Here is a 25,405-nt window from a genome sequence, read left to right as displayed (position 1 = left end):
CAGCAGGAATAGGAACCAGGAAGCACCCAGGCTCGACTGACCAATCACAATGCTGCAATGCAATGTTTTGCCCATCTGCCTATATGGCTCATCGGAAATGGAACAAAGAGGCTGGAGACACCTTGTGGTAATCCCTTACCATCAAGAAGTATTAACAAAGCCCTGCTGAATGGAATGCATGTAGCAAAGGCAGACATGCCATTGAAACTTTGGTGCAGTTAGGCCGCTTGTGTTTGCTCTGATGCAACCAATCACCAACAGCGAAGGAGCACTGAGAGCCCTACCAGGATAAGACATTCGGAAATGCAACCAAGAATCCCTGTTTGTCGGGTCCTCGTAGCCCTGCTCAAGGCTGGGTAGCCTGAACCATATGGGCAACTGATGTGACAGTCCACCCCTATCTTTAAATGCACCAACCACTTTGCAGAAGAGACCTACCATCTTTAGTCACCTGACAGCTACCTCACTCGCAAGACTGCTTGCAGCGCATACAGGAATAACGCAGCAGCGTTTTTTAAAATTATCCCGTTTTGCCATTTTATTTAATTTCTGTTGCTTGTACCTTGTTTTTATGCAGAGCACCTCTCCCTCACTTGCACCATAATCGGATATCCACCGCGCTTGGTGGGTCCCTGGTTTCCCCGGTCTCTCGCAGGTTTGGGCGCCATATTGGGGGTAGTTTCTGGACGCCAGGCGGCGCCAGTTCTGCTAGCAGACCAGCTGTCGCAAGGACACGCGGGCCTGCATATAAGGGGGCATTATAGGCGGGCTCCTTCCTACCATCTTTAGCCACCTGACAGCTACCTCACTCGCAAGACTGCTTGCAGCGCATACAGGAATAACGCAGCAGCGTTTTTTAAAATTATCCCGTTTTGCCATTTTATTTCATTTCTGGTGCTTGTACCTTGTTTTTAGGCAGAGCGCCTCTCCCTCACTTGCACCATAATCGGATATCCACCGCGCTTGGCGGGTCCCTGGTTTCCCTGGTCTCTCGCAGGTTTGGGCGCCATATTGGGGGTAGTTTTCTGGACTCCTGGCGGCGCCAGTTCTGCTGGCAGACCAGCTGTCGCAAGGACACGCTGGCCTGCATATAAAGCGTCCTCTCTTACGCGCAGCATTTTCGCGCAGCGTTCTCGCCGTAGTGACGCCGGAGTCACGCCAGAGTCCAGCCCGTCTGTGCCCGTCAGCGTCCCGGAGGCGTCAAGGGCGGCGGGCTGGACTGGTCTCTGGCGATCCTCATTTTTTATCTTACCATCATGCTACAATACTCGGCGCAGGAGCTCCGGTCTTTACAAAAGATGGGGAGTTCTTGCTGTAAAGTGTTTCCTGCCCGCCACAAGGGCAAGAGCCAATGCCCTGACTGTGGATGGCTGCCTCAGAAAAATCAGGTTCCTGTGTTTGATAGGGAGGCAGATAGTGTTAAGCATCTTTGTCTGCTTTTAAACACTAGATCTCTCAGTCGGCATGCTTTGGACATTCATGATCTTTTGGTAACAGAAAAACCTCTGTGCCTGATGCTGACTGAGACGTGGCTTGGGGAGTTCTCTAACCCCGATATTGCCGCAGCTATCTCCCCTGATTACAATATCCTTATGCAAGATAGACTGAAAGGGCGAGGAGGGGGTGTTGCACTTGTGGTGAACAAACGAGCCACTTGTACCACCGTTCCTACGGAGGCTATTATGGGCTGCGAATCCCTCGCTTTCTCCATTGTATTATCGCCGCACCAATCTTTCAAAGGACTTCTTGTCTACAGACCCCCGGGGCCGACAGGCATCTTCTTTGAAGAGCTTCAGTCGATAATCTCAACACTGGCACTCAGATCTGAGCAGTGTATATTGGCAGGCGACTTCAATATCCATATGGATGACGTAACGGATGTAGACACGATTAAAATGATGGATGTGACGGCGCCTCTCGGCCTTTCACCTTATTACTGCGGACCGACACATGAAAAGGGCCATATCCTGGATCTGGTCTTCTCGACGACCTCTATAGAGATGCTAGCACCTATTCAGGTGCTTTGGTCAGATCACAGGCTGGTCAAGTACTATGTGTCGGAGGAAAGAAAACCATCGAATGTTCCTCCCCGGCAGTTTTGCCAAGGATCTAGGGCTTTCCATTGGGTGACTCCAGAGCTGCTGACACAGGCATGTCTGGCTCACCCTTGGATCCTTACAGGGGATTTAGAAAGGGATTCAGAGCTGTTGCAACTGTGGCTCTCGGAGAGGCTGGATGATCTTGCCCCAGTGAGGCCTCCTCGTAATACTGTAAAACGGGCGTCCGCTCCCTGGTTTACCGAAGCACTGGCGGCTTCACGACGGCAGTGCAAGGTGGCAGAAAGAGCGTGGCGGGCGAAATACAATCCGGCGGCAAAACTCGCCTACAGAGCCTCCGTTAAAGAATACCATCGCGACATTCTCTCTGAGAAGAGAGGTTACTTTGCAAGAAAAATTGAGACAGCCTCCAATTCATGCAAGGAGGTATTTGCCATTGTAAGGGAATTTATGGCCCCTCGTGTCCCTTTGACTCAGGCACCCCCTACGGAGGCATGGGTGAGTGCTCTTGCCAATTTCTTCACCTCCAAGATTAAGTTGATTCAGGATTCCTTTCCTTTGAAGGGGCCTGAAGTCTCCTACTGTTCAGAGGGTGTCCCTGTTTCTACAGCTAGTGTAGTCCCGATTTTGGCAGACTTTCACCACTTTCAGCTTCCTCATCTTTGGATCTGATGGCCTGTCTCAAATCGGGATCACCTCGCGACGCATGCCCTGCCAAATTTTTGGCTAAAATGGCGGATGTCATCAATCCTATCGTGAACCCCCTTTTGAACCGCTCTCTTAGTGAGGGTGTAGTCCCCCAGATCTGGAAGCAGGCGATGATTATCCCTCTGCTTAAAAAGCCCGGTCTGGACTCGGACGTATTGGCTAATTATAGGCCTATCTCGCTCCTGCCCGCTTTTGCCAAGATCCTCAAGAAGCATGCGCATAGGGTGCTCTCCAATTATCTGGAATCGCATGATCTAACGCACTCCACTCAATCCGGCTTCCGCACCAACTTAAGCACCGAAACAGTGCTTTTGGAAGTTTCGGAGGCTATTAAGGAGGTGCTGGACTCTGGTGGCAAAGCGATGCTTGTGATGCTCGATCTGTCGGCGGCCTTTGACACCGTCCCCCACGAGGGTCTCCTCGCCAGACTTCATGAGATCGGTCTGAGGGGGGCGGTGCTCAGCTGGTTTCGATCTTTCTTAGCTGGCCGTCGCAAACGGTCTGGGCCTCCTCGAGTTCCGCCGTAATGCCGTCATTGGGTGTCGGAGTCGATCAGGGCTCAGTGCTGAGCCCGACTCTTTTTAACATCTTTATGACCCCTCTGGCGGCACTGGCGGAGTCTTTCGGGGCCCAGATTGTTTCCTATGCCGATGACACCCAGCTCCTTTTCACGTGCGGGAGAGGTGCGGATTTTGATGGAGAGAGTATCCGGGGTTGCCTTGGGGCTGTTTTTAATTGGTTCCAACTCAACAGCCTCAAGTGCAACTCTGATAAATCAGAGGTACTCTTTTTCGGTTGCAGATCGGATCCAGATTGGCAGGAATGGTGGCCGGCGAATATGTTTCCTCCTGCAGGCTCCTCCCAGTTGGCCAAGAACCTGGGGATTAAGATTGATAATGGCTTGAGATTGCGAACCGGTCTTACTGGCACCTGTTTCGGTCTGCTTCGGATGCTTCGCAAGTTTCTTCCCATACTATCGGAGGAACATAGGAAGATAACGGTGCAGGCCATAATCGGGTCGAGAATGGATTACTCTAATATTCTCTATCTCGGCCTGCCGGAGTATCTGCTGCAACGACTGCAGGTGGTCCAGAACTCGGCAGCACGGGCCATTTTTGGATTACCTGGCCGAGCTAGAACCTCGGGCCTCCTGCAGTCACTTCATTGGCTCCCCATCCGGAAGCGGATAATTTTCAAGGCCTTGACCCTGGCTCATGAAGCTCTTTATGCCTCAGGAGCAAAATACTTACAAAAAAGACTAACTTTCTGCCATCCTGCAAGGTCCCTGAAGTCCGGGTCCTTGTTTCTTGCCGTGGTCCCTCGAATAAAAAGGGCACGCATAGGAGGCCGATCTTTCAGACTGCTGGCTCTGCAGCTCTGGAACACTTTGCCAGTGACACTGCGCAGCACTTCAAATTTACTGGCATTCAGGAAGGGCCTCAAAACCTGGCTTTTTATTTCTTAGATATCATTTTCGCTGGTTAGTCAGGCTTTTCCCCCCTTTTTCTGCTTTTTTCTTTCTGTTATGTTGTGATACAGGTTTGCATCAAAGCGCCGGGACACTCTTTGAGTAGCCGTGCGCTATACAAGACAAATATAACATAACATAACATAACATTCTGTGTGCTATTTTCATCCTAACTGAATTGCAGTTAATATAACAAATCAGCTGGTGAATGCTGTGCAAGAGTAGACGTATTTCGAATGTATTCCCACAAACATTTAGCTGGATAAAATCATCACTTATGTAGAGCTGTGCTTAATCAGGTATTTAACTTTCACAGCCTCTGGGACACACCTGAGTAGCTTGCCGAAACACGTCTACAGAGCTTTGGGTGATAAAGACTTGACAGGTGTCTGGACTGATACCGTGGTGAGTATACTTGATTTCACCAGGAGAGTTTCAAGCTTGCTTGGCAGACACATTTGGAGCTTTGAACCAGGTACCACCAGATGCACTGGCGCTTGTCTGTGCTACAAAGACAACGCCAAAAGGGCTGGTTGTAAGAGATTTGATGCCATCTGCCCCTTGAAGGGCGGTTCCAGAAATGCTTTGGAACTAGGCTTTTAAACATCGTATGTAGAATGTATTTAGAAAAAGGGAAAGGCAGACATGTTATTGGCAAATAAAGTAGGAGTACTAACATATTTACCTTTCTTGATAAAGGTTAGGGCATACACTCCTTGGTGAACTAAATATTGTGTGTCAAGAGATGCATTCCCTGCTGGAGAGTGCTCTTACGGACCGCATGGAAGAGGAGGGCCATGTGTAATCCCTGGTTTGAAGGTTGGCTTCTGATTTTGGGATATAATGTATGGCAGCATACCATATGCATTTGCCCAAAAAGGAGCAGGCACTCGATGGGCAGGCTTCACCCACAAACATGAGTATGTCTGGGAGGTAAGTGTGGAGAGCACTGCAGAGGAGTGGCTCAGTGGTTCCAATATTACTATTAATCAAAGAACTGCTGCCAATCCACACTTGGACTACAATTGCCTAAAATCGCCAAAGGAAAAAAGGCCTAAACTGCTGTACATAGGTCATTATGGATGAGAACGAGAAAAGGTGAATTAGATAAAATTACATTCTAAAACATTAAATATGCTCAGCTCCACTTCAGAGAGAGGGACAGGACAACGGCCCGATGTACAAAACGACAGGTCACAAATTGTGCCCCATCTTTTTGAAACCAATCCCTACTTTTGCAATCTGATCTATGTGCGAATAGGTCACGTTGCAAAATCTCCAGACACAGCAGGAGGTGCCTTATGAATATCAATTCGCGATTTAATATCCCCTCTGATTTGTTTACAAACAGAGATTGTGGCCTGCAAGGAACAGTAGTCGACTATCTCTGCACTCACATTCACAAAGGAGAAACTTTTTGGGTAAATCAGTCCACGTTCCTGAAATAATCTGTTTTTTTAATATAGTTCCCAGTTGAGAACACATCAGAAGGAGAAGGCAGCGGTCTTCTGAATACTGCCTAACCCGTGAGCGCACCTCCGCCTCTAATGGTCATCCAGCACAATTACTGAAGGGGAAATTGTCAACTAGGAACTACTCCTCCTTTGCAAATGGGTTATGACCTCTTTTGAGGAGTCTGTAACTGATGAATGATTTGCAACAACGATTCAGAAAAGGGGGTAAATTTTTGTCCACCCTAAGCGTGGAAGGGTATACTCAGACATGAGTCCCTTGCTCATTGCACCATCAGGATTCAAGCAAACCGGGCCGAGGACGGCTGTAATGCCAGAAACCGGTCCCCGGGAGCTTGTTTCTTCCCAGTGTAAGAATTGGCTTTTGTAGTTTGGTTTGCCCTGTTCCCATCATGCACTGGGACAGGAACAGACTAATTTGCATACAGCCAGGTTCTGAAACTGGGATGGTGCAGTGAGCTAAAAAACGGTGTTGGATCTAGCCCTGATCTTTTGACTGGGTAAGAGTTTTCTGCTTCATTCAGAGACTCTGTCCCTCATCACCCCTTGTTGTAAATATTTTTGTCCACCCTAAGCGTGGAAGGGTATACTCAGACATGAGTCCCTTGCTCATTGCACCATCAGGATTCAAGCAAACCGGGCCGAAGACGGCTGTAATGCCAGAAACCGGTCCCCGGGAGCTTGTTTCCTTCTCAGTGTAAGAATTGGCTTTTGTAGTTTGGTTTGCCCTGTTCCCATCATGCACTGGGACAGGAACAGACTAATTTGCATACAGCCAGGTTCTGAAACTGGGATGGTGCAGTGAGCTAAAAAACGGTGTTGGATCTAGCCCTGATCTTTTGACTGGGTGAGAGTTTTCTGCTTCATTCAGAGACTCTGTCCCTCACCACCCCTTGTTGTAAATATTTTTGTCCACCCTAAGCGTGGAAGGGTATACTCAGACATGAGTCCCTTGCTCATTGCACCATCAGGAATCAAGCAAACCGGGCCGAAGACGGCTGTAATGCCAGAAACCGGTCCCCGGGAGCTTGTTTCCTTCCCAGTGTAAGAATTGGCTTTTGTAGTTTGGTTTGCCCTGTTCCCATCATGCACTGGGACAGGAACAGACTAATTTGCATACAGCCAGGTTCTGAAACTGGGATGGTGCAGTGAGCTAAAAAACGGTGTTCGGATCTAGCCCTGATCTTTTGACTGGGTGAGAGTTTTCTGCTTCATTCTGAGACTCTGTCCCTCACCACTCCTTGTTGTAAATATTTTTGTCCACCCTAAGCGTGGAAGGGTATACTCAGACATGAGTCCCTTGCTCATTGCACCATCAGGATTCAAGCAAACCGGGCCGAAGACGGCTGTAATGCCAGAAACCGGTCCCCGGGAGCTCGTTTCCTTCCCAGTGTAAGAATTGGCTTTTGTAGTTTGGTTTGCCCTGTTCCCATCATGTACTGGGACAGGAACAGACTAATTTGCATACAGCCAGGTTCTGAAACTGGGATGGTGCAGTGAGCTAAAAAACGGTGTTGGATCTAGCCCTGATCTTTTGACTGGGTGAGAGTTTTCTGCTTCATTCAGAGACTCTGTCCCTCACCACCCCTTGTTGTAAATATTTTTGTCCACCCTAAGCGTGGAAGGGTATACTCAGACATGAGTCCCTTGCTCATTGCACCATCAGGATTCAAGCAAACCGGGCCGAAGACGGCTGTAATGCCAGAAACCGGTCCCCGGGAGCTTGTTTCCTTCCCAGTGTAAGAATTGGCTTTTGTAGTTTGGTTTGCCCTGTTCCCATCATGCACTGGGACAGGAACAGACGAATTTGCATACAGCCAGGTTCTGAAACTGGGATGGTGCAGTGAGCTAAAAAACGGTGTTGGATCTAGCCCTGATCTTTTGACTGGGTGAGAGTTTTCTGCTTCATTCAGAGACTCTGTCCCTCACCACCCCTTGTTGTAAATATTTTTGTCCACCCTAAGCGTGGAAGGGTATACTCAGACATGAGTCCCTTGCTCATTGCACCATCAGGATTCAAGCAAACCGGGCCGAAGACGGCTGTAATGCCAGAAACCGGTCCCCGGGAGCTTGTTTCCTTCCCAGTGTAAGAATTGGCTTTTGTAGTTTGGTTTGCCCTGTTCCCATCATGCACTGGGACAGGAACAGACTAATTTGCATACAGCCAGGTTCTGAAACTGGGATGGTGCAGTGAGCTAAAAAACGGTGTTGGATCTAGCCCTGATCTTTTGACTGGGTGAGAGTTTTCTGCTTCATTCAGAGACTCTGTCCCTCACCACCCCTTGTTGTAAATATTTTTGTCCACCCTAAGCGTGGAAGGGTATACTCAGACATGAGTCCCTTGCTCATTGCACCATCAGGATTTAAGCAAACCGGGCCGAAGACGGCTGTAATGCCAGAAACCGGTCCCCGGGAGCTTGTTTCCTTCCCAGTGTAAGAATTGGCTTTTGTAGTTTGGTTTGCCCTGTTCCCATCATGCACTGGGACAGGAACAGACTAATTTGCATACAGCCAGGTTCTGAAACTGGGATGGTGCAGTGAGCTAAAAAACGGTGTTGGATCTAGCCCTGATCTTTTGACTGGGTGAGAGTTTTCTGCTTCATTCAGAGACTCTGTCCCTCACCACCCCTTGTTGTAAATATTTTTGTCCACCCTAAGCGTGGAAGGGTATACTCAGACATGAGTCCCTTGCTCATTGCACCATCAGGATTCAAGCAAACCGGGCCGAAGACGGCTGTAATGCCAGAAACCGGTCCCCGGGAGCTTGTTTCCTTCCCAGTGTAAGAATTGGCTTTTGTAGTTTGGTTTGCCCTGTTCCCATCATGCACTGGGACAGGAACAGACTAATTTGCATACAGCCAGGTTCTGAAACTGGGATGGTGCAGTGAGCTAAAAAACGGTGTTGGATCTAGCCCTGATCTTTTGACTGGGTGAGAGTTTTCTGCTTCATTCAGAGACTCTGTCCCTCACCACCCCTTGTTGTAAATATTTTTGTCCACCCTAAGCGTGGAAGGGTATACTCAGACATGAGTCCCTTGCTCATTGCACCATCAGGATTCAAGCAAACCGGGCCGAAGACGGCTGTAATGCCAGAAACCGGTCCCCGGGAGCTTGTTTCCTTCCCAGTGTAAGAATTGGCTTTTGTAGTTTGGTTTGCCCTGTTCCCATCATGCACTGGGACAGGAACAGACTAATTTGCATACAGCCAGGTTCTGAAACTGGGATGGTGCAGTGAGCTAAAAAACGGTGTTGGATCTAGCCCTGATCTTTTGACTGGGTGAGAGTTTTCTGCTTCATTCAGAGACTCTGTCTCTCACCACCCCTTGTTGTAAATATTTTTGTCCACCCTAAGCGTGGAAGGGTATACTCAGACATGAGTCCCTTGCTCATTGCACCATCAGGATTCAAGCAAACCGGGCCGAAGACGGCTGTAATGCCAGAAACCGGTCCCCGGGAGCTTGTTTCCTTCCCAGTGTAAGAATTGGCTTTTGTAGTTTGGTTTGCCCTGTTCCCATCATGCACTGGGACAGGAACAGACTAATTTGCATACAGCCAGGTTCTGAAACTGGGATGGTGCAGTGAGCTAAAAAACGGTGTTGGATCTAGCCCTGATCTTTTGACTGGGTGAGAGTTTTCTGCTTCATTCAGAGACTCTGTCCCTCACCACCCCTTGTTGTAAATATGATTTGCAACAACAACAGTGGTAACAAGTAAATGATACATCTCATTGTGATCTACAATTAGGAAGCAATTCCCTTTCAAGCAATTAATCAGCATTTAGAAAAGCGCAGCTAATCACCCGACAGGGTATCCAGGCGCTTGCAGGTTTAGAGAGCCATTCGGAATTCCAGAATATACACAACTTCCTACTAGCGGTTTGACACAAAGTGATAACCCTAATTTGCGATTCGCAAAGTCTTTACCAAAAAACAAATAGGGTTTAGTACATAACCAAAAACTATTTTGCAGTTGCAAAGTCTGTGGCTTTGAGAATCGCAGAGTTTGCAACCAGGAAATGGCCCTGTCATCAGGCCTACATTTTTTTTTTTTTTTTTTAAATTGTTTTATATAGCGCAAACTAGACCAGAGAAATCGGGTATCAGAGCGATTTGCATGAGCACCAGTTTTGTTACAGAAGGACAGATTAATTTTTGTTAGGCAGAGGGAGATGAAGTGATTTGCACAGGATGTTAAGCGTCATTGCCGAGACTCAAACCCAGTTCCCCAGCTTCGAGGTTGACCGCTCTAGCCGTAAAGCTACATCCTCTCCCCAACTTATTGCTGAAAACAACTCTTTGTTAATCGACAATTATGCAACCATGAGCTTTTATCAAGAGTCTGAAGTAAGCAAAAAAAAATATTTTTTCTGGCACAATTCCCGGTGACTAAGGGTAACGAAACCTACATCTAACCTGAGCAAGAGCATTCCTCTGCACACAAGTGGCAAATCCCAAAGTAGTTTGGCACCAGATGTAATAAACCTATGACCAGAGGCCTTGCTTAGTTTATAGTGTTGAAGCACTGGACAGATAAACATGTGCTGGTCAGGTAGGAGGCCTATATTCACAAACAAGGCTAGGATCTCTAAGGCATTCAAGGACTATCAAAACACAATCTGAAGCTAGTGCCAAATTCAGCAGCAGGATACACTATTGATTTTGATTTAAGTACTTCAATGTTGGTTTCCATCTACAAAATGTATATATAATTTAACCTAGATACTTTGGAGGCCAGACTGTGAAATGTCAGTCAAAAATTATTACATAATTGCCATCATTTTTAGGTACTCCTCATTCTCCCACAAACGGGTACTTGTAGAGCATCATACCAAACACAAAGGGTGAGTGGTATAGTCTCCATGCTTTGTTGAGACAACAGAGAGTACTGCTAAAGACCAATAAAAGAGGTCAGTATGTATTTTTTTCCATAAAATACGCGCTCGCCTTGTGACGTTTTGGAGAAATACATGGATTTAGGTGTTGCATTTTGGGAACAAGCATGAAATGGGTGACTATTGTGTCTCGAGATAAGCATTCGAATGGACTTCTTGTGAAACTATTTATAGAGGTATATATATAAAAATAAGTCCTGATGAAGGTCAGTTTTACTTAACGAAACATGTTGGGTATTACCCTGGCTGCATTTATGAAAATACATTACAATTTCAATAAGGAGAAAATTAATATAAAAAGAGAATTCTGGATGTCTTCGTGAGTGCACCATTCTGTGGTTTACTCTTACGTATTTCTGTTGAGCAGATGATTCAAACAACAGCTGACACCTTGGATGAAGTGCACCATTCTTTAACTATAAGGAACTGTGTGGGAGGTGTGGTTTTGGGAGTCTGCCATTGCAATTGTTGATTACCTATTCTTTTATCTTTTCTTCTCAGTTTATTGCAATTCTGTACAACTTCACACTTTTAGCTCCTTTGCATTTAGAAGCCAGTAGTACAATACAGTCCTCCCCATTCGCCCACAAACAGCGACTTGTAGAACCACACATCATAACAAACACAAGGGGTGAGTGATACAGTCTCCATGCATTGTTGAGATAATACCGAGTACTGCTAAAGACCAATAAAAGTGGTGTGTATTTATTTATTTCCATGAAGTACCAAAATGGATACTTGCAAGAGGAAGTGCAGTGATCCAGAGGAAGTAGTTTCATGGCTTCAACACTAAATTCTAGGGCTCTTGCCGTAAAGCTCACTTACGTGGCATATCCAAAAACGATATTCGCAGTGACCCGTAAGGCTTCCATGATCAGTATGGTGTCATCATACTCATTCCTATAAAACAGAAAGGGAACAGCATAATTAAGAGGCGGAACACTGCATATTTAGACCAGCAACAAAATAATGGCATTCTTACCAGATACCTTTTAAACCAAGATCAAGCTGATGTTCGAGCTGAGATAGGCACATCGAGGCACTGTCGTAATAGGTACCCACAGTGACTGGAGGCTTGTCACAGTATGATCTCCAGCAAAGGCTTTGAACAGGGCCGGCTCTAGGCTCATGGTGGCCCTAGGCAAGGAGCGTAGGTAGGGGACCCGGAAGAGGTAGTCCGGGCGTGGCGGAGCGCGCAGGCCAGTAAAGAGGGGAGGGGGTCAGGGTGTTTAGTAGTGGAACAGAGCCGGAGGCCGCCAAATCCCTGCCAGGGGCCGCCACGCAAATATGTATCCATCCTCAGAGGATTAATGTATTAAGGATATATATTGGCGTGGTGGCCCCTGGGGTTTGGTGGCCCTGTGCAGGTGCACAGCTTGCACATGCCTAGAGCCGGCCCTGCTTTGAACCTCCTGAATGGGGATTTGATCGCACCTCAAACAGCTCATCATCCACTGTGCCACTTCCCTGCACTATAGCTTCACTAGCTTTTCATTTAATAAAAATAAAATTATGTTCTTTCTTTTTTTATGAACATCCCACCAGACAATGTTTACTCGATCAAACAATCAGAACACTATTTCGTTACGTCTCCGTAGCACAAAAAGTTCGTAAGATGCATATCATTTACATTGACATTTACATTTACATATCACAGTAAGCTTAAAATATCAATCCTAAAATCAAACTAAAAGATTGATAAACAGACGTCATGATGTACATTATCATTCAACCACTAAAAACTAAGTAACTATGCAAAAGTTAACAAAAATATGAGTAACATAAAACACTATAGCAGCTTCAAAAGTAAAGTCATTTGATTGTATATCTTTTCAAAGAGCTTAGTCCATCATAAATAAAAATGTATTGCAATTCATAAAAAAATGGAGATAAAACTATCAACTCAATTCTCTTGCAACACAGTCTATCTGTGATCTTCTGCTCTTCAGAAATGACCAGAAAAACGAAGCTAAAGAATGACAATCTGAAGGGTCATCAAGCATTCGAGTAAAAAACAGTGCTGGCTGGCATGGTCTAAAAGTATATCTACGCAGAAGCGGGACAATAAATCTTCTCTGGGACATGTAAAATCTACTGAAGAATAATATGTGCAGGTCTGTTTGTATAGACCCCATCAAGGGCGCATAAAGTCAAATCTTCTACTGTGTAAGCTTTATTCGGAAAACCGAACATCAGTGGGATATAAACACAACCTCACCAGAATTAACCAATGTTGTGGGATCTGCGAAAAGTCTGGATAAGAATGGACATCCTGAACGGGGGGTGGGGGGTAGGGGGTTGATATAACTTGGCAGTGGATGCATTTCTATTTTCCTGTTTACTCATTGGATCCCGAGTATCTGAAATCTGAAATTATTTGTTGTTTCGGAATATTTTTTTTTTTTCACTAACCCAATTTTGGCAATCGGTTGCATTTTTTCAAACTAGATTGCTGTTTGTTTAGCTATTGCACACATACTAAACACACTTTCTCTGAGGAAAGAATTGGACCAATCCACAAAACATGGACAAAAAATTCCTTACAGAATCCAGGTGCGTTGGTGTGTTCACAACAAGTCTGGAGCATATAAAAACTATAGCTCAGCATTCTGACTTACTACACTCAATATGCCCATCACCCTAGCAAGCAAGCTCAAATTAAGCGAAACAAGGAAGCAAAGTTTGTTGATTAGATAATTAAGAAGTTAATGGCCTAAATGCTAAGGTGAACAGAATTTCAGACATTGTAGAGTGGGTTAGGAGAGACTGCGGAGCACGGACGAGAAAAGTGGGGAGCATCGAAGGACCCCATTAGCTTGGACAAAGAAGAAGGGATATATACTGGAGCGGAAACCATGCCAGATGATTGTAATTAAGAACTGCGTGTGCCTCCACTACGCGACCCCAAAAACGGATGCGTCTAATCAACGCATTCCTTTACCACGCATGCCTTTACCATGCAATTTCATGGTAAAGGCACGACTGGTAAATGAATGTGTGTTAAAGGTCACACCCCAAACCCCCGCCCTGAGTCCTAAAAACAACCCCGCCCCCTCGAGCCCTAAATAGTACCCTGAGTCCTAAACACTGCAGAGCCCTAAACACTACCCCAACCCACCCAAGTCCTAAACTGTATCCCAACCCGAGCCCTAAACACTATCCAACCCCCCCGAGCCCTAAACACTACCCCAACACCCCAGAGCCCTAAAACCTACCCTAACCCCGAGGCCTAAAACCGACCCCAACCCTTAAGAACTAGCGAACCGACCCCAACCCTTAAGAACTAGAGAACCACCCCCCAAAACCCAGCCCCAGCCCCATTTATCTCACCACGTCCTCTCACAATCCTTCCTGTTCCTGGGCACGCCCATCCCAGCATCTAGACCGCACACTGCCTTAAGCAGCGTATGTGTGGTTAAGGCATATGTGTGGTTAAGGCATAACTTGCAGTTAGACGGCACACATGGCTTTGCCCGTCGTAAAGGCAGTTTTCCATTTGAGATGGATATGGAGAGGAAGGTGTAAATGGAGCAAGTGTAGGGATGGGCAAAGGGTAGGAAGGGGAAAGTCCACAGGTCAAAATTAGGAATGGTCTGGGCAAGGAGAGAGACAGAACGGGGTAAGAGGAACACTAAAAAGGAATGGAGAAATCTGGCAGTCAATTCAAACAAAGATGGATGCTGGGAATCTGCTCCATGGTTACCTTTCAACACTAGATCAATGCCAGAGTCACATGAAGCAGCTTTATTTACTCCACGCCATCAGTGCTAGAAGCAAGTGATAGGTGATGAAATGGACATAATGCCACAACGTGTTGTCCAATATTACCAACTTTATTAAAATGTCTTCGTAATTAGACCTTAAACTGAGACCCAGTGACCCATAGGTGATAACTTAACTGCTAGATGATATCTCTTTTGGTTCTGATCAGGAACATGGTGGGCATAACACATTTTTAGAGAAAAAAGCAGAGCAGAACCACCTGCTCAACACACAAAATTAACATCCACCTGCAAACCTACCCATATCTAGTGTTACGAATACCCCTTCCGATCCAGCTGCTAAGTTAAACTGTATGTGCCATAAACGTCCACTGAATTAAAGTGTTCATATACCAATTTCATACTCTTAAAAGCCTGCCAAATACCTTTTTCTGCACATATCTAGCAGAAATACATTGAGGCCAGTCTCCTTCTCCTGCATCTGCTTCAGGATGCTTTGTACACAGAGGCAGTTTGCAGATCTGTATGGGTTTGGGGCGTCAACAGGCACCATAAAACTGTTACCGTAGTTTTCATATCCATGCCCAGCATAGTACAATAGACCTGTAATGAAAAGCAAAATCATTCAAATGAGTGCACTATACAAGCATCTGTAAAACAAGAAACATACAACATTAATGAACCTGCAATATTGTAGTAAAAAAAAGGCACACTCCCACATATCCACTTTAATTATAATTTTCAACAAAGTACTTTCCTGCATTCATAATAATATTTTCAATATAGAGATCATGTCATTTATATATTACTACATTAGACACACAAACATAAGGAATGGTTAACAGCATAATAACTGCAATACAGTAGGCATTGCCTAGTCTTTTTACTACTAAGTATTATGAGGGGACCCACCATATGAGATGGGAAAACCGTCCAATACATGACCTATGTGGCTCATTCATTTTTCCAGCATCGGAAAAGGGTCTGCAGGATCTAAACAACCACTTCTGTTTTGAGACATAGGGAGGAGCCCAAAAGTGGTGGTGGTGGTTACAAAGGGGGGGTGTACACTTAGTGACGTACAGCTGAATCCGAGCCTTGCTGAGAACATAGGACAGACCATTTAAGCAGTTCCGTTACCTCTTCATGGCGATTGCGGTGATCGGTTTTCCCTGACATAGGCATCATTTGTTCACAGTCTGCATGGAGACTTAAGTGGGGAAAGGAGCTGTGTGATAAATATAGCCCTATGTTTCCTGGATATAGGCATGCAATGGCCTAGATGATACGTTCCATCCTTTCGTGGAGGAGGAGATCTAGTGTGCTTGTCAGGGACCTCCGGCAGATGACCTTGGAGTGCTAGGACACACAATATGGTTATACATCTCAGAAGTAGGTAATCAGGACTGCTCTTACCCTGATGAAAATTTAAAAAGAGCTAAAGACTAACCTCTTTACAGAACACTATTTGAAGATGCAGTAACGGTCCACACAAACTACCACTTCTATTACATGTTGACCGTGTCTTTGATCTTGTATATTGCTTTGCTGCCTTTCAGCTAGGTTCACACTATATAAATACTGGCTACATATTAGAGGTGGCCGAGCCACTGAAAGCTTGAGGCAGGCTCAAGCCCAATGGCCAACTCTGGGTCTGCTCGAGGTCTTCCTGGAACCTGGAGCCCAAACTAAACCCAGCTTTCACAGAAGGGGATGTGACCAAGTGGCTACAAATGCCGACCATGCACCATGAGAAACCTGGTTTGAACCAAAGTCTGTATAACCATAATGCGAGAAATAAAATGTGGATTTCTATTCCCAATTGCGCTCCAATCTCATCCTAAAAGAATGGAGGATAAAATAATAAACTCTGACATGAAAAAGAGATACCTATATAGTGGCTAAATTGTACTCTAAAACTGGAAAACATGGGATTGATCCAGGCTTCCCTGGTTGTCACACTATTGTGACCCTAGGGAAATACATTATTTCAGCAAATATCCTATTTGTTCATTATCCTATTTAAGAGCACTTTCAAATACCAGAGTTTAGGATGTGTGCTGTACAAAAACCTCTCTTATGATGATTTAGTAGCCTATAAATTTGCTCCATCTATGATTAGAATCTAGGCCACATATAGAGGGCACACATTACTACTGACTTGTCTTTCAGTTCACTAACAACATTATCCTCAGAGCAGAGACAAGAATATTTCCCAGTTATCTTCTCTGACTTTTAATAAAAACTTTTCAATGCGGAGGTATAATCTGATGTACTAAGGAGGAATACTTCCATGTGTTAAGGAAATACTCTTTTTTTAATTTTAAAGACACCTTATCATATTTTAACATGATGCCTATTGCATGATTTAGGTTTCAAATATTTTCAAGGTTCAGCCCATAAACTAACTCTTGTAGACAGAGCCGACCCCTGTTTCAGCTCGCCCTGGTAAATTTGCTGCCTTGCCCACCTCCAATACATACATACAGACATCAAAAAAACTTTGCCATTCGGGAGACCTTTACTTCTTGGAGTTTGTCCAAGAATTTTAATTGTGGTGGACATGGTTTTCATCAGTGGATCTTTCATGTGTATCTATCATCTTCCTGCTCTTGCACCTGGTTTTCTCGTTGATCTTTTTTTACTTGGTTTTTGCTATTGTTTTTCCAGTGTCAGCAACATCTCATCATGGATGAAGAGACATGGAATGGACATGAGGAACTTCCACTGAGGAGGAGGGGTGATCACTGAGGAAGCAATTCTGGCTGCTTTAGAAATGGTCCACCAAATGCTTAATGAGAGAATCATTGTTAGTCTCTGCACTATAAGGAAGAAAGTGATAAAAAAGGTCAAAGACAATGTGCGGCCATACTTCTCCTTTACATTTAACACATTCATCGTTTAACAAACATACAGTATGTCACTTGGGAGTGCTACGTAGTAAGGGCTTCAAAGAGTGTGATAACATTTGAGGCAACTTTACACAAGTTATTTAATCTCAAATTCATTTAGGTCACAGTCTCAATACTAACTTTAGTGGTTGGAAACTGTATTTAAAAACATATTAGTAGATTTAAGAACACAGGAAACAGTACATACCATGAAAAGAGGTACTAACCCAGCTTGTGTGCCTGCGACCCCCCAAAAGCTACAGATAGTGTAAAAAAGCTATTGGTATTAATCAAATCTAATGCCGATGACTATTGTGAGAAAGTGGATTATTCGTTGAAGTGGATGGTAGTCCTCTTCAAGTATTAATGGAACAATCCTTTACTAGGGCTAGTTAGGTTTCAGTCATTTAAATTTGAGCTCAAACATTAGGTCGCTGTAACACAAAGCAAACAGGCTTAAGTAAGAAGAAACATTGTAAAGCATTTATCAGAACAAAACTTTTGATGAGTCAAAAATACACCACAAAAACCATTCCACTCCAATTTATATTAAAAAAAAACAAGTAAAATGTTAAAATGCTATGTTCAAATAGACACCAAAATGACAAAAAATTGACTTAGATAACCCGAGATACGTTTTTTAAATTTTTTAGATGAATCTAGCTCCAAAAGCACAAAAGCAGCTCCAACTGCGGTTATATGGCGGAACTACACCGGGTCAGAAAGGTCTTCTTTACTTGGTTAAAGTGGGAATTGGTACATCAGGTGGGAATTGGTACATCAGTTGGGGTTTCTCTGCACAGGTTACAGCTGATGCACTCATCTTTTTTATGTCCGCTTTTCAGCAGGTATAGTCCTTCTTCTGTCTTCCTCAGTTCAATGTGTTCTGAAAAGGGTATCCAGGAGTGCCATTTTGTGGCCTGCCACCAGCTTGTGGGTGGGAGTTGGCTGCCTAAACAATAGGAAAAAAATCACAGAGGCAACCCCGCCAGCATTGACAATTTCTGGAGGGTTTGGGCCCAAGCAAACCCACAGTGCCCTGCTCTGACAAAATCCAACATGGCAGAACGTTTCCTCCCCTGGTGAGAGCTCACAGCACACCCCTGAGGTATGTCTAGGGAAATGAGAAATTCCCCCAGGAAACCAGTTTTAGAACAGGTTTTCCTCTCACAAGGTTTGATGTCATTCTGACTAATTGGGCAATGGTCTAAGCGTGAGGTATATCTGCCTGCGAGAGGAAATACTCCTTTAAAGGTTATACTGTTGGTGGGCACATCCGCATAGGCCATTCGGTCGGGAGACGGTCACACCTCCTCCCATCCAAGCCCTTTTGTTCCCTTTCCTGGAAGCCATTCACAACTCCTAGTAGGCTGCAAGGTGACAGTTAGGCAAAAGGAGGCCTTATCTTACAACTACCAAAACCATGGCCTGATCCTACTTAAACTTAAGAGACGCTGTTCTAGCTTTTCTACACAGGTCACAATTTGTAGCAATTAGTGTTTATCATAGGTCACAAGGTTTCACATTTTCAGCAATTAATATTTGCCGTAGCCTAAAAAGAATACTTTTTTCAGCAATGAATGTGTGCCATACCGAATTGCTTACAACTGCCTAATGTTTTCCATCGACTTACAATCTTGAATACATATTTGAATAAAAAGGTCCAGAGAAATCTAATTAATTGAAAGCTGGCTGGGATTTGCCACAATATCTTGCTATAACCATTGTTCATTCTTTTCTTCCTCTTTCCTTTTTTTCCTCTTATTCTCCTTTCAAGCTTTCGTACACCACATTATTGATTACATTAATGAAACATCGGATTTAAACAATTACCTTGGCAGGGAGCATTAAACTTTTTAAAACTTGTACAAGATTTTGCCAAAATTTACCTTTTCTGGTTTTTAATTCTTGCTTTTCCCCAAATGTCCACTAATTTGGCCATAACTAATTTCCTCTGGTGAGGACGTTGACAGTAACGTTTCAACAATCATGGCATCCCTCGGGTGACAGTGGTCACATAAGTGAAACACTATTCCACTTATTGAAAATGAAAGAGGCTTTGTGAATGTTTCTTGCCCATTTAATTTCATTATCCACTTTCTGGTTGTGGTCTTTTTACTTGGATACAAAAAATCCACAAACTCATTAATCTGTCCATCAGCAAAAGGAAACACAGCCTAACTCACCAACTACAAGCCCTCATCAAAGCCAAAACATTTTCCTCATCTTAGTCACCGGATTTTTAATCTTGCTGTCCAAAGTGGTCTGAGCAGTGTAAGAATAGGATAATAATGAGGACTCCCCCAGACGAACTATCAAAAGTCATCATTCCTCTTGCTGTCTGAAAGCATCTGCAAACAGCTTGACTATGCCATTATGGACTCTATGGGAGGATTGCTGGAGATACTGCAGAAGATATAGAAAGATTCAGAAAGAGATAGTGGTTAGGGCTAACAGATCTTTAAGTCTTCCTTACCTAATAATTCTGACAACAGACATTTCAAAACAATGTGTGCGGGCTAGGTTGGTAAGTTCTCCCAAGGTCGATGGAGGGATCAAACAAATCTTTGAACCTCAAGAAATTGTCATCAATTCAACTGTCTCTCAATACGGAAATCCTCGATCAAGGTCATTGTGCTTTGCATATTCAATACACTATTGAAAGCTTCCTTAAACAAATAGGGGAACATGCATCACTGAGCACTAAGAGATGGATGGTCCAATCTCTTCCTAGATAATGGTAATCCTGCTGGACAACATACCTACTATCCACCTTAGGGGATTGGATAACTCGCTAGGAGATAGTCCTCATTTCAGGTCTACTGATTTCCCTCAATTACATTTGAAATCATTTTCAGAATCTTGCTGGAAACATGTTTGCAGAAAAGTAGAATGCTTCTAATCCCCATTTCCACTGCTTTCAGAAGCTGAGGGGTGTTGTTGGGAGGGGGTGGAATCCCTTGTTTGTCCACTGCAGTACTTCATATATGCTTTACCAAACTTTTCCTGTAATTCTGGTAGCCCTACGGCAGAGGTGGATGCAACTGTTTCTTGTCCCCAGGCATCTTATCAATGGGGGGTTTTGGGCATCCCGTGCCTATTGAGATTGTTCTCCTCCCACGGCCTGCTGACTATTACGCTTGTCAAAGAGTGGTGCTTTATTAATAAGTAGCCAATAATGAGCGCAGAGTTTCCTGTTGTGAAGATTTGATTTTGGCCTAACTTTCTACACCAAAGAGTCCAAAATACAATCATCCATCATTTAAGGGTCCATGGGGTGAGTTTTGGGGTATACATACCTCTGCTCACTGTCTCCTTTCAAGTTTTATTTATGGTCTAAGTAGGTGGTGCACTCTTCTCTTTTCTCAGTGGCTTGTCCTTGGTGTCTGATTTGAATAGGCATCACTAATCGAAAAAGTTGGAGAGGCCACAAACTTCAGTTAATGAAAACTGTGTTTGGTCGTGTTTAGTGCAGCATGTTGCCTAGAGCAGTCTGTGTCCTTGATATCCATAGGTCTTTTAACTAAAGTGTCCACAGACAGCTCAGTCTGGGGTTTGTCCCTAAAATAGATTCTTCCTGCGATGTGGACCAATACATTGGTATTCTCTTTTTTTACCCCGATCCTGCTTCTTCTGCAGTCACTGTATGCCCACGGAACTATCGTAACACACTAGGGCAGAGGTTTAGATATCTAAAATTGTGACAATCTTTACGTTTATTTTGCACATAAAGCTGTGGATTCCGAAACCATCTACATCCACCCTCAGGTAATGAGTCCGTCCGGTGATCTGAATGGCTTAAAATATGGAGAACAGGGCATGTTCAGTGACAATCTATGACCAGTTGGGGAGGCATCTTGCATCTCTTTGGGGAGAGACAATGTCGTATGCCAACAATGTTTTTTGCACGACGGCAAACAGGGTATCTCGTTCCACTTTCATTTTCCACAACAACCTGAAGTTTTACAATATAAATTCATTGAAACTAGGGTTTTAGGTTTGGTCTTCAGCTATGACAATTTAAACACTGTTGTAGACAGGGATACATCACAGGTGTTTCATACGATATAGTCCCCTGTAAATTGAGATGAAGCATGAGCTTCCGACTTACTGGCTGCACTTTTTCTTTGAGATCGTCTCTTGTTGCAAAGATGTATGCCTTTGCATCTTTTTGAAGTCTGTCAGAGATTGACATTGTTGAACCACCCCAATAATTATGTGACAAGTTATTTTCCAATCTTTAACGTCATTTAACCTAGCATTTCTATGTACATCTATATTCAGCTGAAGACCTAGCAGAGAGGGTTACTTCTTCCAATTTAGAGTAGGCTCCCATAGAACACCTAGGGCCAGATGTAGGTGGCCATTTACCGGCCGGTAACGGCCGATTTCGGCCGTTACCGACCGGTAAATGGGTGTTTGGGATGTAGGGGGCCAATTTTACCGATTCAGTAAATTTACCGAACCAGTAAATTTACCGAACCGGTAAAATACTGAATCGGTATTTTTACCGATTCGGTAACTTCTAGATGTAGGTCGGACTCTTCTGAGTCCCAAAGGCCTTTTAGATTCGGTATTTTACCACCCAATCCAATTGGGTGGTAAAATACCGAATCCAGGTGTGCATGCACACCTATGCCATGTGACAGACAGACATGCCTGTATTTGGGGTGCTAGAGGGTGTCAAAGTGACACCCCCTGCACCCTTGCTGGAATCGGTATTTACCGAATCGGTAAATATCGATTCGGTAATGCCCATTGATTCCTATGGGCTTCAATGCCCATAGGAATCAATGGGCATTACCGAATCGGTATTTACAGAATCGGTAAATACTGAATCTTAACGATTCGGTATTTACCGATTCTGTAATACCTACATCCCCCCCTCTATTTTACCACTTCTTAAATACCGAATCAGTAAAATTCAGTATTTAAGAAGTGGTAAAATAAAATTACCTACATCTAGGCCCTAGAGTCTTAACAAGACTTAAATATGGATCGTGACATACAAATAGAAGAAGTTCTGCCAGCGATTTCCCATCTCCAACTAGGCAAACCCCAGGGCAGGAGGGTTATCCCCTTGAACTTTTGAAACTTGCTGCCTCATCATTTGCCCCTATCCTCACGCAATAGTATAATTCTTTCAGTGATACAGGCTCTCTAACAGATACCATGAAAGCAGCCACCATCATGGTCCTGCCCAAACCAGGTAAAGATCCAGCGCACTGCTCATCATATAGGCCAATCCCGCTTTTGAATATAGATATCAAGATCTTCACTATTATACTGGCGGCTCGCCTAGCCACCTATATGAAGTATTTTGTGGACCCAGATCAGACCGGTTTTATACCCGAAAGGGGCTGTAGCAACAACACCAAACGTCTCTGCCACCTCCTGGACAAAACTCAACAATTTCAAGTGCCTGCACTCCTATTTTCAGTTGATTATGAAAAGGCATCAGACCAGGTCCACTGGCCTTACCTACAATTGGTACTCCAAAGGGTGGGCCTTGGCCATTGGTTTATACAATGAATATGGAGCAGCTGCACAGGACCCCAGGACAACCTTCCAAGTTAATGGCCTAACATCTCTTCTCTTTGATACTGCTCGCGGCACTCGGCAGTGATGCCCCTTGTCACTGCTCCTTTTTGCCTTTTATATGGAGCCCGTTGCTTAAGTATCCATAGAAACCTCACAATTTTGGGTATTCTCATGCGAGGGAGGGACCCCAAACTAGGCCTTTACCCGGACGATGCTATGACAGCTTTGACACATCCTTTCAGCTCTCTACCTTCACTCATGAATGAATTAGAGGCCTTTGGGAAGGCCCCTGGGTTCAAAGTCAACCTTCAGTAGTCGCAGATAGTCAACCTCACAGTTCTGCGAACCACCTAAACCACCTGTAAGGGCCTCTTTTCCTTCCCATGGGCCACACAGGGAGTGGTGTATCTGGCCCTACATATCCACCCCACACAGACAGCTGAAAGCAACTATGACATTCTTCTCTCAAACGCGCAGACTTGTAGAACTGGAAGAACTACACTCTGTCCTGGTTGAGTCGACTTGCGTCAATGAAAACGACATTCCTGCCTAAAATATTGCATATTATGCAAACTGTCCCTCTACAACCCCCACCACAAGTTCCAGGCAAACTGAAACACTTTATAGAGAACTACATATGGGCGGGGAAAAGGGCATGCATAGCCAAGCAACAGGCATACTTGTCTCCACGGAAGGAGGCCTTGAGATCCCTCACCAGATACATTATTATGAGGCTGCACAACTGCACTATCTAGTGGAATGAGACAGGCCCACTACAGAAATATACTGCTGGTTCATTGATCAGGCATTTGCCAGCATTCATATGTGGAAGATGCACTTAGCTGCCCAAGTTTTACCGGCCACCTGGAATTAACATTTCACCTGTACTTCGGGCTACCATAGGTACCTGGGATAGGGTGCAATTACCAAAGAAGCGGTCCACCAGCATCTCTTCCCAAACCCCGATTATTGGGTACCCCGATTTTCCCCCAGGTTGTCAGGGCTCTGAATGTCTACTGTGGAAGCAGTCTAGTTGCAAGAGAATAGGCGACCTATTCGACCATGCAGGGCTAATGGATTTCCACCAAATCCAACATAATTATAGACTACCCTCAACAGCACAATGGCAATACACGGCGATTAGACACTGGGTCACACAGCTCTCTATACATCCACACCTTAGCAGCCCATTGCTACCATTTGAAAAATGGCTTATCACTCGTTACACGCACAAACACTTACTGCCCGATATCTATGACTTTGTCAAAGCCCCGCAAACCTGTACTAAATAAAGAGCACAGCTGCGATGGAAAGTGGAATGCGAAAGCCCCTTCACTCCTAAGGAGTGGTCAGATATCGAGAAAGAGGCCGAACACATTGTCGTGCAGTGCCCCCGGCAAAGAGACACTCCTCAAACTGGTGCATTATTGGCAAAACACTCCAGCACCTACAGCTCAGTGGAAGCAGAGGGGATGCAAGCTGGTGGAGAGGTTGTGGGCAGGCGGGGACCCGGACACATCTTTTTGGCACTTCCCTAAGATACACCAGTACTGGAGCAAAGTCTTTCATGCCATTGATCTAAGCCATGACACTGTGCTTCCTAGGCTCACAAACAATGTCCTCTTCCTTCTCCCTAGTGCCCTGACCTATCCCCTGAAATCAGTGCGTTGAAGGGCTATCACTTTAACTTTATGTGTGGCCAAACAGTCCCTCCTGGCCCGCTCAGGCGCGTACAAAATATCAAATTACACCGATTGGTTTCATTAAATTTGGGACGTGCTGGGCATGTAAAAATTGACAGCTGTGTCTGAACAGAGACTATTCCAATTTGACAAAGCCTAGGTCCATGCTTACAGTTCCTTACAAAGGAATTCCAAGAATTGACATGCCCGGTGTACCTACGTGATCATGTATCGGATGCATATTGCGTGTACCCTCAAATAACCAAACAGGCAACAACATAAGTTCACTATTTCTATTTTTCTATTTCAGGGTTTGGTAAAGCGCAACAGCTACCCCGGCAAAGGGGTGTCCCGGCGCTGAGAACAGACGTGCAAACTGAGGATAGAGGGGGAGGGAGGAAAACTAGGGAGCGGGGAAGAGGTGAGTCTTAATTGCTCTGCGGAAGGCAGGGAGGGAGTCGATGGAACGAATGCTAAGGGGGAGATCAGTGTGGTGGCAAGGACACTAAATGAGCGGCCTCCTGTCCGGCAGAGTCGAAACCTTGGGATTGTTAAGAGGAGTTGGTTGGCAGAGCGTAAGGCACGGCCAGGAACGTAAGGTTTGACAAGGCTGCGAAGTAGAGGGGGGTTTCCTTGTTTCACGATCTTAAAGATCGTGACTAAGGCCTTGAATTTGATTCGGCGATCCAAGGGCAGCCAGTGGAGCTTACGAATGGTAGCTCTGGCTGAACATCTGCGTGGGAGGCCAACCAGCGTTCTGGCTGCCGCATTTTGTATGCGTTGGAACCTAGCAATTTCCGCTTTATTAGCTCCCAAAAGGAGGACGTTAGCGTAGTCCAGGCGTGATAAGATGGTAGCCTGGATGATAAGCTGGCGGGCCTTGGAATCGAAGAGCCCAAGTATGGGCCTGAGGTTCCTTAAAAGGCCTATGCAGGTAGTGGCCACCTTTTTTGTGTGGGACTGGAAGCTAAGG

The 25,405-nt window shown here is 44.9% G+C and overlaps 1 protein-coding gene across 1 annotated transcript in view; it reads right to left on the bottom strand.

The window, feature by feature from the left end:
* The window catches only part of LOC147666124 (mucosa-associated lymphoid tissue lymphoma translocation protein 1-like), a 315,600-nt gene that overhangs the window by 104,756 nt on the left and 185,439 nt on the right, over positions 1 to 25,405 (bottom strand). Inside the window, exons 7-8 of the mRNA XM_086949286.1 lie at positions 14,744 to 14,921; positions 11,422 to 11,496 (exon numbers count right to left, since the gene is read on the bottom strand). Of these exons, the coding sequence (XP_086805412.1) occupies positions 11,422 to 11,496; positions 14,744 to 14,921 (253 nt within the window). The remainder of the gene's footprint in view (positions 1 to 11,421; positions 11,497 to 14,743; positions 14,922 to 25,405) is intronic.

The sequence above is a fragment of the Lissotriton vulgaris genome, unplaced genomic scaffold, assembly GCF_964263255.1.
Source record: "Lissotriton vulgaris unplaced genomic scaffold, aLisVul1.2 SCAFFOLD_1362, whole genome shotgun sequence".
Classification (NCBI taxonomy): Eukaryota; Metazoa; Chordata; class Amphibia; order Caudata; family Salamandridae; genus Lissotriton; species Lissotriton vulgaris.
This window is presented reverse-complemented; position numbering and strand designations above follow the sequence as displayed.